The sequence below is a fragment of the Lynx rufus genome, unplaced genomic scaffold (assembly GCF_022079265.1).
Source record: "Lynx rufus isolate CCGP_SWC_20201006 ecotype Redwood Valley unplaced genomic scaffold, mLynRuf1.p SCAF_3, whole genome shotgun sequence".
NCBI lineage: Eukaryota > Metazoa > Chordata > Mammalia > Carnivora > Felidae > Lynx > Lynx rufus.
In genome coordinates this window covers 47,307,123-47,321,366 of record NW_025814845.1, presented here as the reverse complement: position 1 = coordinate 47,321,366, position 14,244 = coordinate 47,307,123, and the positions used below count along the sequence as shown (strand labels likewise).

Below are 14,244 nucleotides of genomic sequence, written 5' to 3'. Positions count from 1 at the left end.
GTGCAAAATTATTACCAAACAGCCATGTGAACTGAACCTCAAACAAGAAGGAAAATAAAACTATTTCATTCTATATCATCCCTGAGATAAAATAAAATAAATAAGTAAATGTAAACCAGTAGATCTATCCTGACTCCTAACACCAAATAATGAAGTCAGTTCTGGAATAGCCATATCTTAGGGATTTGGAACATGAGCTTCAGAATCAGGAAGTCCAAGCTTTGAATTCAGGACCCCCTTCATTACTATGGTACGATCTTGTTAAAGTCACTTAATTTTCTCCCTGGGTCTCATTTTCTCTACTCTAATTTAAAAATAGCAATAATTGTGGTGCCTGTGTGGCTCAGTAGGTTAAACATCTGACTCTCAATTTCCATCCAGGACATGAACTCACAGTGCATGAGTTTGAGCTCCACATCAGGCTCTGCTCTGACAGTGTGGAGCCTGCTTGGGATTCTCTCTCTATTCCTCTTCCTCTATCCCTCTCCTGCTCTCTCTCTCTTATAATTATATCAAAAGATTGTTGTGAATATTGAATAAGAATTTATGCAAACTGCTCCATACAGTGATGGCCACAGAATTAGTGCCTGATAAATGCATTTATTCTCAACAATAAATCACTGTTCATGTTGGAAAAACATTACAGACACGTTAGGACAACAGCATTAGTGCCTTCGGTGCTAGTGGTTGACCTTGGGCCAATCATCTCACCTCTCCAGATCTCAGTGAACTCATTTTCATTTTTTTTTTTTAAATTTTTTTTTTCAACGTTTTATTTATTTTTGGGACAGAGAGAGACAGAGCATGAACGGGGGAGGGGCAGAGAGAGAGGGAGACACAGAATCAGAAACAGGCTCCAGGCTCTGAGCCATCAGCCCAGAGCCCGACGCGGGGCTCGAACTCACGGACCGCGAGATCGCGACCTGGCTGAAGTCGGACGCTTAACCGACTGCGCCACCCAGGCGCCCCTCATTTTCATTTTTAAGGTACCTTTTATTAATATAGGACATCACAGTACGTGTTACAGATGTAACACAAGCCTTACTTCTCTTTCTTGGCATAATACTTAACACTCTCTTCTTGAATGAAGGTATCTATTTTGCCCCAGGCATGATAATGATTTTTTTTTTTTTTACTATGACTTGTATCAGTTTCTATCTCTTGGTAGTGAACCAAGACTTTAGTGTAATCTATATTAAAACTAAATGAAAAAAATACTGGACCCAATTTTTTTGTTTGTTTTTGTTAAATTTTTTGAGGTACAAGCATACTGAGTATTAGGAGATTCGCATATTATTTAAAAAAATCAAAGCAATCACCTTTTAATTATTCACCTACAAAACAGTATTCAGTTATCATGGCTGCCAGATGATAGTTCAGTTTTTACTGTGCTTTTTATGTTTAATAAACAAATGTAGGAAGTATAAAGAAGTAAAAGACTGATCTAGATAAATCATAGAATAGACAAAGTACCTCTAAACAATTAAAAGCTAAATGGATTTGATGGTCAAAGTCAAACCTAGAAGAATCATTGTTTACACCGATGTAAAGGCCACATTTTTAAAGAATCTCATGTTTAAACAGCTACATTTTTTTTCAAATTTAATGCATAAAGCACTTCTAGTATATTTTAAACCTATCGTATACATAGCTCAGAAAGTGCTCCAAACCTAGAAACAATAGGGAACATAAAACAAGTCTTTAAAATTCAAATAAAGTTTAAAGTGTTATTTACCCTAGAATTTCATAGAGTGATCATCTATGTTAAAATGAATAGAAGTAATGCCATGTCTTAGTGAGCAGAGCATTTCTACTTCACAAATATTCTGTTTGTATTTGGTCTTATCAGATGTTTAGTCAATAACTGAAACATTTATTCATAGCCAGGCAATTATAACACCAGGAAATCAGCCATTGAATAAACTGTGCTATTAATTTTCCATCAGAGATTCATGTTTGAATGACCATGCATTTCACAGATTTAAATACCAAAAGGCTAATTATCTCCAAGGCCCTATTAAAGGGATAGCATAGATTGCAATCAAAAACAATCCTAAAATTGCTAAAAAATGATCTTCAGCTTTATTGCTGAAGAATACTTCAATTTCTCTACCTATTATACATATTAAGAGGACAGGAGATATATCTTAAGGGAATATATATATAAGATATATATATATATATGATATATATATATATATATATGGAAAAAACAAAAAACAGCTGAATGTTCCTTACATTCAAAGATTCATAAATTTATACAGTAAAATGTACATTAAGAGCTTTTTTTTTGATGTAAATTATTGTCCCTCTTTTTTACAGCCTCAGGTCCTTATCCTATTCCTTAGTTTAGAATAACATTCAATTGCCTGACTGCCTTCCAGTTCATGTCTTTGGGGGTTCCTGTACATCTGGAATTAAAGTTGTTTTTTTTTTCTCCTGTTAATCTGTCTTATGTCAATTTAATTATTAGACCAGCCAAAGAACCTAGAGGGGAAAAAGGAAAAAAAAATTTTTTTCAAACCTCTACACTGCCTTCCTGTCTTGTAAAAATAACTATAAAGTTGTTTCTGCCATTCTTTTCACACAGACCCCATAAACAAAGTAATGGTTTCTACCCTGCTTAGAAACAAATTGCAACATGTTAGCTGGAGAAAAATTATATTTATATCAGGACTAAAATGTTCATAATGGGTGGGAAGGTAAGACAGTCACCATGTGGGTGGAATATTTTGGTACAGAAGCACGATGTTCCAAGTATTCTGGACTATTCGTTGTCTTATATGGCTGATTAAATGTCATTTCTGAATGATTTGCTACTCAAATATTAGCTGGCCCAGTGTATTAATGAAATGCTTTCACACACACACACACACCTCTATGAAGAAATTAGAGATTTACGTATTGCACCCAACTCACCTTTCAGTTATGATCAAAATTCTCACATTCCAAGTTACACCTCCTTGTTGGTCTGTGTTCATCTTGGATGACAGAGCATGGGCACTGCCAGATTTCTTTTCAGCACATACCCTTTCATATGTCTTTCTGTCCCCACCCTTCATGCCCTCCCTTTAAATCCCTTTAGCTCAACAGGGTACGTTACCGTTTTGCTATCAGATGCCCATCAATGCTATCACCAACAGAGACAATTCAACAACTTAACACATTTATAAAAACGCAGAAAGTACCTGGACATAGGCTCTGCAAGAGCGCTCTCTTTTCTGAAGCTGAATCCATTAAGACAGCAGATTAAACACAGAATAGAAAAAACAAGTTAGTGACAGAAGAAAACAAGAAAAATAAAAGAACGCATCTACACAAAACACCTTATTCTGTTGTGCACTACTTTCTAGAGGAGAATGAAAGCTAAGCAGCAGCAAAATGTAAGCCATGGCTTGAAAGACAGTCGCCAACGCCCTTTCAGAATAAGCCAGGTGGAAACTGTATGGTATAAAGTTGTTAATGATGGGAGGAAATCTGGGAATAAATGTAGTAGAAATTAGTAATAATCATTACACTTCAGTTATTTGAAATGATTCATTTCACATCAGGTTAGCGGTTAATTCATGGGCCACAAATGAAGACATGAAGTTAAGGAAGTTATATCAAAACTTTGGAACCCACATTGTTTGTGGTTTAGAGATTATAGAGATGGTTAATATGCACCACAAACCGTATGTTCAAACACAAAAAAATTCTGTTTACCAGAAAAATAGAAATGTCCATTCATTACGGTTATTTGATTCCAAGGGAAAGATACCAACAGATAAGTAACTTCTGATTAGAAGAATGTGATTCATCTTCTGACTTATCACTGCTTTTATTTCTTGAATAATTTCTTTTCACAGTTTTGACCAAAAAAAATTATACATTTTAGAAACTTCTGTGGGATAAGAAGCCTGTTTTTATTTGTTTGCATACTGAGTGATGTTTTTCTGGGCAAAAGGTTAACAACAACTCATATTCAATCCCAAACATTTTTTTTTCTGATGATGGAATGAATAATTAATAAGTTTAATTGCCCTGTTTAAATAAATGACACAAAATTTTATAAATTCGATTGTGATTTTCTTCCACTTCCCTATTTTTTTTTCCCTTCAGTAGCCTTGATTGTTGAAGGAGAAAATTACCCAGGTTTAAGAAGCAGTTACTCTGATGCCTTTTGTGTGGCTAATACTCTCCCAACTTTAATTCATGCATTCTTCAAAGAGCACACTGCAGTTACTCCTCTACAGAATTAAGTGAGGAATGAGTGCAAGTAAATTGCCAGCGCTGTCATTTGGATCACTGACTCGCATCTTGGTGTTGCAGGACTCTAAACCCTTCAGAATTTCAATGTGGAGTTCAATTGATTTGTACCAAGTTGACTTTGCAAATCTGATGGGTTATAACTGCTTCGGGGAACAGTGGGAACCACAGGATATGAGAGCAAGCCAGCAAGCATGTGAATAACCTTTGCCCTCCCATCTCCTTACCCCATCATGCAAATTAACATATGACAAACCACATTATATAAACAACTGAAAAGAGCCAAATGGGAAACAAAAGAAAGCATTAAAAAGCTTCACAAATGGAAATTTGCCCATTATGTAGTTATTTGATATTCAGAGTAGGCAAGCTGATTAGCTGTAGCCAGTTAGAATGTGACATTAATTGCCAGCTTTACCTGATATTGTCAGACATCAACATCATTTTTAAATAAAGATACAAAGTATTGCTATAACAAGTAATGTTATGGATATGTAACATTAATAGAAATTACTACCTCCAGTACATTAGGATAACAATAGCTGGCGGCAATATTCATTAATAGCATCCAGTCAGCCTGGGTAATAACACATTAAAATCACAGCATGCCCAGATTACATAGGCCGCTGTGGATTACATTTTATCAGGGACTTGGTTGTGATTCTGTCAGGGGTATAAGTGACAAAAATAACTCCTTTATGTTCAGCATGAACAAAAAAAAAACAAACCTCTAATAATAATTTATATCTACTAGATAAAACAGAATCTGTTTTCTGAGGATGAAACTGCAGGAAAAACTGTATTTGCCAGATAAAATAGTAGGCTTTCCTATATCCAACCATCATTATTGGAAAAATTTCTTCCATCTTTATCAGTGAGACTTTAGTCTAATAAGACACAAAAGAACTTAACATATTAAAACACCACTCAGAAGTCATTTGTCATTCTAAAGGGGAATGTTCATTTAGTGAATTCCATTGAGGACTTTAGTCTGTTACTGCCAAATTCTTGCTTTATACAGTAGTAGGACTATCAGACATTCAAGGCCTTAAAATCCAGTTTCCATAATTGATCACTTCTCCTGCACAAATATCTTTTAGGGAACATGTCATTTGATGGTAGCAATTCTAGTTTGTTTTTGATCATGGAGTTATTTCACCATGTGATTTTATAAGTAATAAATTATATTCCTTATAAATATGTAAAATATATTTTACATAGTTATGTAAGTTAAGTGCTTATATGGTATATAGGTTATATACAATAAACATAAAATGCTTGTATATGTTTATATAATGTATATAAATATATTGTATATTTATAAGTATCAATAAGAATATATAAAATGTATCTTCTCTGAAATTTAAAAATGTATTATTTTCATTATTCAGATTTGTTGAAATACAATTAAACCTTCTAAGTGTTAACATAGTGAAGTAAAATCTGAGTAATTTAAATATCAAAAGGAAATACAAATTAAAACCTAATTACTTGCCTCATGAGTTTTTAAGTATAATATTAATTAGATTAAGTCATTTCATTTTTAAAACATCTTTAATGAATTGCTAATATCCTTTCTCATTGTTGCTATTTTCTAAATTTATACTTATTAGACTTTTGTTTATTGCAATTAGACATTTGTTTTATTGTAATTATTTTAAAATAAAAGTTTAAAAGGAAGAAAAGAAGCAAAATAAATCACATTTACCCGTATTGACCTTGCCAGAATTTAGCATTCAAAACAGTAAACACTAAAGAAAATAGAATTGTAAATTCAAAAAAATTACATTTTTTGTAAAGAGAGAGATTATCATTTATTGTGTCTTTAGAGGCCAAATAGGGTGGGCCATCATTAATAATAAAATAGTGAAGCAGACTGAATGTAACTAGTGATGCTCTTTAGAACGAACGAATTTTATAGAGAGAAATTAACCAAGGAAGGCTCACTGATCCTACTACAGCTTTAAAAATATATAGCTGAAGTCCTTACCTTGTTCAAACTCCGTGCAGCACTATCTTTTCCACCTGGGGTCAAGTTCCGGAGTTGTACATCTAGGAGCCCTACCAGCTGGTCCATGGCACGGACTGAGTAGGTGATGTCTCCAGCATTCAAATGATTTCTTGTTTGTTCAGCCAGCTCTCTAGCTATGTTGGCAGCTGTCTCTCCAGATTTCAACTGCGGTTTTTTGAAAACAGAATAAAAAGGAAAGAGATCTTAAGTAAGGATTTTATTGGTCTCTGTGAACAATTGTTTTTGCATGGGAATTATAATCATCAAGCCAAGACATAGTTATTTAACTCCGGCTTCACCTGGAAGATAGTCTCAGGTTTTCCTACTAATCCATCTTTTCCCACAATACCTAACTTGAAATTCATATCTTTAGGAAAGTCCCCTTTGAAGAGTCTTCTAAAAATTGTTCTCACCGTAATTATCCATTTGAGTGGTCACATCTAAGGTTTGCCCTATGATTTTCTCTGTGAGTTTCTAAATTGGATGCTGATGAGTTGTGATGATGCAGTTGTGAATCCCCAACCATATTCTAAGTTCTAAGAGACAAGCACAAAGTTTCCATTGTGCCTAATTTAGCGCTTAATACACAATGTATACGGACTGATGCTAAACTCTAAAAATTTGTCCCAAATACAATCCCTGTTTTTCAAAGGGTCTTCATTTTCTTCTTAACTAAATATGAGATTTTGTTCCCACTGCACTAGGTAGCAAATTACTGCTGTTTCTAGCATCTTCCTTTTCTGAAGCTACATGCTTATTTTTCAACTATATTCTATAAAGATATATCAAACTGTCAATACCCCAAAGATGTTATTTAAAAAGACAGATACTAATAACCCATGTTCACGTGAACATTTGATAGCTTTGGGTAATAAGAAGATAGGGATATCTTACAGTATTACTAGTTAAATATGTAATAGTGTCATGTTTAGGAAACTTTTTTTTATAAATTTTTTTTTACGTTTATTTATTATTGAGAAGCAGAGAGACACAGAGCATGAGTGGGGGAGAGGCAGAGAGAGAGAGGGACACAGAATCCGAAGCAGGCTCCAGGCTCCCAGCTGTCAGCACAGAGCCCGACCCGGGGCTTGAACTCACAAACTGCGAGATCATGACCTGAGCCAAAGTCAGTCGCCCAACCGATGGAGCCACCCAGGCGCCCCGGAAACTTTTTTTTTTTTTAGCACAGTCCTATATAAAACTTAGGGTCACACAGAGAAAAGTCCTTTCTGTAAGGTCATCTTCTAGCAGGTATTCAGGCTATAAGGAGCAAGACTAAGACTCTTAGTCATGTAAGTAACACTATCTCCTCAGGGATGCTCAATAAATATTTATAGCAGGATTGACTATTAAGAAACAAATAAATAAGTTAGGGTTATCGGAACATCTATATCATTAATAATCATATCCTCAAGTATATTTAAAGATCCAAATTGAAAACGAAGCAAGTATAGTAACACAATGTTGGGAAGGATTTGTGGAAATGTCTCTCACCCTCAGAAACAGCTCCTGGGCATATATATTTGTATAGGCCCCACATAGAATTAATTACCAATGTCCATTAAATTTTGTAATGGGAAGACTATATAACTGAGGGATTTCTCTTATCACTATCAACCATAACAAATAATCCCACAGATGTAAAAGAGAAATATTCAAAGATGTTTATTCTAGCTTGTTTAAAATACAAAACAAAATGGATTATGACCTGCAGAAAACTGCTCATGTATATAAATATCATGGAATATGGTACAATGGTTTAAAAGTATAAAGGAGATCAATATCATTAACATCAAATTTCAACATGCAATGCTGAGTTAAAATAAATGCAAGTATAAAAAAGTATTTACGCTAATATCTATTAGCATGCTACTTGAAATAAAAATACAAAATGTAAGTAGCATATAAACATGCTATCTATGAAGAAGAAATACAATACATAAAACATGATATTTTTATGTGTTTATTTTACATATATTTAAGCACGAAGTCTGAAAAATGGGAATCAAAGGAAAAATCCTTTTCTGTAATGTTTAAATTTTACAAGAAGAATGGTTAAAGTAGTTATTATATATAACCAGTGTTTTTTAGAAATCCTTACAATTGTAAACACCCGCACTAACTTTAATAAATTTGTAAAATATGGTCAAGACCTACATAGCTAGATACCTGTAACCAAATGGAGCATATTACAGGGTTCAAGGATAAGTACATAACAAATTCAATGTGGATCAAAGTAGCATTCATGACCCACTGACTGTCATGAAAGTATTTTCAAGTGGTCTCAGAGTGAAATAAATGTGGTTGTAATTCATACATTTTAATTTTATATACAATGTAAGGCTGTTTACTGGTAATCTAATAATAGGTGATTTACAAAATTTAGTATTCGTTAATTTAAATCAGTGAGAAGCTAGGTATTTACAAAGATTTCAAATTCAGTATTCCATTCAGACTTATTGAATGGTGCACATGATACAAGTGCTTGGTAACTTTGAAAAACTCTTAGTGTGCATATGAACATCCAGTGGTTGGAATTCCCATAATTTTCCAAGAGGATGTTCTTTTAATCAACACATGATACAGAGTGGGCTGGCATTTGTTATAGTTTTATTTTGAGAGAGAGAGAGACAGTGTGAATGGGGGAGGGGCAGAGAGAGAGGAAGAGAGAGAGAATCCCAAGCAGGCTCTGCACTGTCAGCACAGAGCCCAGTGCAGGGCTTGAAGTCACAAAATTGAGATTATGACCTGGGCAGAAACCGAGAGTCGGACACTGAGCCACCCAAGCACCCCTGTACAGTTGTTCTGTACCTTTGTTGGTTGTTACATTGTTTTCTTCTATTTCTTTATTGACATGTATTAGTTTTTCTATGAGAATGGTCAGGGCAGATGGACCTCTAGAGTCTTTTCATTTACTTAAATGGTCTGTGTTGAACAAAGTTTGAGAGGCATCTGGGGTTAGAGGCATACAAGTAAATAACATTATTTACTAATCTAAGGGAGGGGCAGAGAGAAATAGGGACACACAGAATCCAAAGCAGGCTCCAGGCTCTGAGCTGTCAGCACAGAGCCCAATGCAGGGCTCAAATCCACAAACCGTGAGAACATGACCTGAGCCGAAGTTGGATGCTAAACAGACTGAGCCACCCAGGTGCCCCAACGAGACAATTTGAATAACAGGATTGTATATGAGGTATTATGGGAATATTAGTAGAGGGGTAGAAAACATCTGGAAATGGGGTGGGAAGGCAACCAAAGTAAACAACTATAACAACCATGGTTTGGGAAGACAGGATACTGTAGGTACAACAGAAAGGAAAAGCACACTTTTCCACCTTCAGAACTCAATATTGATACCTACACAGTATAAATTGTATTGTCTATGAGGTAAATATGTACTGCATCTTGCTTTAAAAATAGGATGAATATCTCTATAATTTCAACAGTTATTCACTCTACATGTTCATTTGCTTTTTTAACTAAAATTTGAATTTCTAATGGCATTATGCTAAAGTCTGAGGCTACAATACTAAATAAAATGGTTCCCAATAAAAAGGAGCTTACGTACTAGCAATGGAAAGAACTCTTAATAAATTAGCTACAAAATTATTTAATTTTAATTTTGTGGAGTGCAATACAGAATCCAAGTTTAAGGGCCTTTTAATCGACTGTATGAAGTTAGGTAATAATTTAGGAAATGCTTTTCTAAGGAAGAATGTTTCATGTGAGGTGGAGGAATGTTTCGTGTGAGGAAAAGAAAGGATTGGGTTAGGATATAGGTGAGGGCCTCTAGGCAGAGACGACACTTTCAGGAGGGAGGGGTATGGGTTCCTAGGGGAACTGCACAAGGGGTGCTATAACTGGAATTTAGGTGGCCAGAGAAGTGAGCAAGGGGCAGATTAAGTTGTCCCCTTCATAAGTCATGATGAAGATTTTGTGGATCATGCTAAGATCAAGGGAAGGTACTAATACGTCTAAACAGGAGTGATCTAATCAGAGTTGTATTTGAAATCAAATGCAGGAGAATGGATTAGAGGGTTCAGGAGTGAATGAATGAATGACAGGGTACTTGCTAAGAGGCTACAGCAGCAGAAGCTGTTGTGGATTAGGGTAGCAGCAGTGGAGAACAGTGGAAAGTGGCCTGATTTGGGAGAGACTTATAAGTACACTGACGGGCCTACTCTCTGAGGGGAGGAGAAGGGAAGAGAGGCACTCCATGGTAATGCCATTAACTGGATTCTCCAACAGCCATTATGACCTCAACATTCACTGCTCAGTTCAAAGGTTGCCTTTCCAGATAAGGCTTTCACTGACCATATTCTTTCCAGTGGCAGCCAGAGGTTGCTCTCCTGTCCTGATGGCCCTATTTACTCCTCTCACCCCAGCAGTCACGGACCACAAGTATCTCATTTCTATACAACAAATACATGCATATCTTGAATCTGCCTCAAGCTTCTGCACAGAGGCAGGGTTGAAATAATGTTATTCTGTATATCCTAGCTTACAGACCTAATGAAAACGTCTGTCTCTAACATTTCTTTCACTAAATTCTACTGAAGTTATTTCTCAGCAATAAGCACATACACTGAGAAATCTTACGAGTTCTGTGAGGATTAGTAAATTAATACCTGTATTGAAATGGTGGGATTATATTCAGGACTTGAATAGGGGAACGCAAACCCTGCAGCTTTAGTTGAGGATAATTATGACAGAGATGGATACTATTTACATGTCAAATTTTGACACATGTAAAAACAATTTTCTTTGAAATAAGCTTTGACATTTTATGAGATTTATTACATCAAACATTAATCGGGTGCCAAACCAATTCATGAAGGAGTTTCTCATAGTGTTTAAGTATATAGCTATCGTTTCTTTGAAAGATCTACTTATGCTATTTTGCTGTAAATCAGAGTCAAGTAGGTAGAGAGACAATTAAATGCTTCTATCTTACAATTGAAAGTAGGTTAAATAAGCCTGAAGTCCTAGAAACCCTACCAATCTCTGATAAAATTAAGAAGCAATTTACAGAATCTCTATGGAGATTAAAAGAATGGAGAAATTAAAATCTGGGTGACAGGATTCGACTTTTTCTTCCAAGGCAGGCAACTGGCTTATTTTATACAATTAAATAGCAAAAATTCTAGGTATTCACATCCTTCATTAGAAAACGCAGGGAGAACTCTACTTATCTCAAAATCTGTCAGTAGCTTGTGAACAAACAAAAGACAAGACTCTTCAGTTTGTTAGAAACAGAAAGACTATTTTCCAGTGACAATTCAGTCATTTCTTTTCCATATAATAGTTGAACTAGGCAATGAAGGAGGAAGCTTACCTCACTTCACATGCAAAGAAATATGAAAGCTATTCAAAACTGTAATTTCAAAAATTTTAAATTGACTGGAGGGAGTGTAAAGTGCAATCAGCTCTTTAAAGGTATGCAACACAGAAAATATAAACTCCTTTTGGAGAATCTGAGTCTAACCTAGAGATCAAGCTGAAGTGAGAAACTGTATTTTAGTAAGCAGTCATTATGGCGAGAAAATACGATATTTTGCTACATACGTGTGAAGAGGCCAAGCTCTGAACCAATCTGCTTGCTGTCAAGAAAAGCTTGAAAATATTTTAAAAAATTAATTTGAAGACTAATCTATTTTTCTGTCCACTCATCTATTTATCTTTGAAACTGCCTTTCCTTCTATCCATCCATCCATCCATCCATCCATCCGCCCACCCATCTAACTATTGACTCATCTATCTATCCACCTACCTACCAATTTTTCTCTCTCCCTATCTCTCCCACCTCCCTCTCTATTGCTGCTGGAGTAAAGGCCACGTTGTGCACAAATTTTTGCCTTGCTCTTTCTGTACATATTATGCTTTTATTAAACCTCATCATTATGAAAGTATTCTTGCTCATTTGTAACAAATTTCTTCATGAAATTCTGACTTCAAAGGCTTACATTTTCGCTAATAAAATATAAGCTACACTTTATCACCACACAAAATTTAATCTATAATTTCACCAGTATGGAAGTGGCCTGAATTCACTCATGGATCAGAAGCCATCAAAATTGTTTGCCTGTTTTCTCCCTTCTGGCCTGACTGCAGGGGTGGGGGCAGAGGTGTGTGTGCATAACTCATTTCTTAGCAAACATGAAAATATAGTTTTCATTTTCAAACTAAAGTAAGCATCCTGATGCATGTACTTGTGTATACTTGCTGTCTACAGAGGTGCCGGACACATAGTGGGTGGATAGGGTTAGTGATAATGAAAAGAATAGTCCTCCCTGTGGTATAGATGCTGAGACTGTGATCCAGAAGTGTTCTTTCCTTGAAAGCCTTCAGGAATTCCCTGAGAAGCACTGTACAGTCATAAGGGAGGCGCCTCACAGGCTACGATGCATTCACTCAGGAGCTCACGAAGATGGGGACATTGAATACACTGTTTATACTGAATTACTCCCTCCTTTCTTTTCTCATCTGTGATGTCATTGGTCAAAAATGTTCCTTTATTTTAAAAGTTTGAAGTTCACAAGACTACAAAAGGGGGAAGAGAGAAGGAATGAACCATGAAAGATAACTCTTTCACTTTAATTTTTCAACATGACATAAAAAAATCCACTAGAAAAAGGGGAAAGTTCAGAGCAGAGGACAGGGATGGGGCATGGGAAAGGCAGAAGGGAGGAGAGGCGGAGTGCAGGGAGAAGGGAGAAGAGGAGGTGGATGGGAAAGGGAGGAGGGGTAAGAGAAGGGAAATGCAACACTGAGAACTATACAATTCCTGGGTCAAGGCCACTTTCCATCCTCCTCCATCTTGCTCTCTGCCCTAGAGGGTGAACTCAGAAGGATGTTATTCAGAGTGCCCCTCTTCTCTGGCTTCCACTGGGCTTGTCCAATGGGGAGGGTGGGCAAGGGAATGGAAGGAGGAGGGAGAGTGAGGTCAGTGTATTTATTTCCCTTTGGTCTTCTTCTGAAAAGTTGCCTGGGGCTAGGCTGAGTCTCTTGTCTGTAGGCCATCTTTCTTCTCAAAGACATCCGCTTCCAATTTTTTGTCACTCCTTTTATCCAGCAACAGTGGGCCTGGGGTTGGGAATAGCTCCACCTCTGTTACTAGCACTGGGTTCTTGCTCAATCCCTCGCAGTTCACCTTTGCTCCCCCAATACTGCTAGAAACAAATCCTTTTCCAATGTCCTATCTGTTGTTGGGACTCAGGTACTGAGGGAGGAAATGAACAGAAGTATGAATTCTGTGAAAGATGCTTTGGAGAGTTAGGGAGATAATATGGACAAATCGCTCAGTGAACACTGCACACAAATTCTCTCTTGGAGGTTTACAATGTTAATATTTAAAAGTGTTGGAGTTTTATGGTAAAGAAACCTGTTCAACTACCCTTTATATTCAACGGATAGCATAAATATTTGGAGGTATGAGGGGCACACCAGGTAAAAGGGTGGACAAAAGTGAAGAGAGACTAGGGAAGTAAGTGTGATGTAAAGGCAGGAATTCTGTGCAGTTTAGTTTAACCAGTGTTGTGGCTATGCGTGATATCTTGATAAAAGTAGACCCAGCTAAAACCCCAGCTCCAACACTGACATTGGGCTACTTATATAATCTGATTCAGACTACTCCAAAGCCTCCTGTTATACTTTTGAAGATTTTATAAACTTATGAAAACTGCAGCGAAGGTATTATTATAAATTCTCATTGCCTAAATTCTATAATCTTACTATAATTATAATCTTACACAATTTTACAGACTCTATAGGATTAAACAGAATTGCTCCAGAATAATGGAACATATTTGTTATATTAAAAAAAAAAAAACACCCATCCATAAATCAAATGGGCAACAGCTGTCTGGTCTTTGCAAAGAATTATCTCTTTTGTCATAAGATTAGGAGGTCTGCAGAGGAAAGAAAAGAATTAAGCATCATTATCAGTTAAAGTCACCCAGTAATTCCTGCAATGAAATAGTCTAACC

At 36.1% G+C, this 14,244-nt stretch overlaps 1 protein-coding gene across 18 annotated transcripts in view; it reads right to left on the bottom strand.

Moving 5' to 3' along the window:
- ADGRL3 (adhesion G protein-coupled receptor L3) overlaps window positions 1-14,244 on the bottom strand; it is a 497,188-nt gene that overhangs the window by 137,128 nt on the left and 345,816 nt on the right. For 14 of the 18 annotated variants that reach the window (XM_047091224.1, XM_047091225.1, XM_047091226.1 and 11 more), the window contains 2 exons: window positions 6,239-6,424; window positions 3,189-3,227 (listed from right to left, as the gene is read on the bottom strand). In XM_047091224.1, the coding sequence (XP_046947180.1) occupies window positions 3,189-3,227; window positions 6,239-6,424 (225 nt within the window). The remainder of the gene's footprint in view (window positions 1-3,188; window positions 3,228-6,238; window positions 6,425-14,244) is intronic. The other 4 variants (XM_047091228.1, XM_047091227.1, XM_047091230.1 and 1 more) reach the window with 1 other exon arrangement.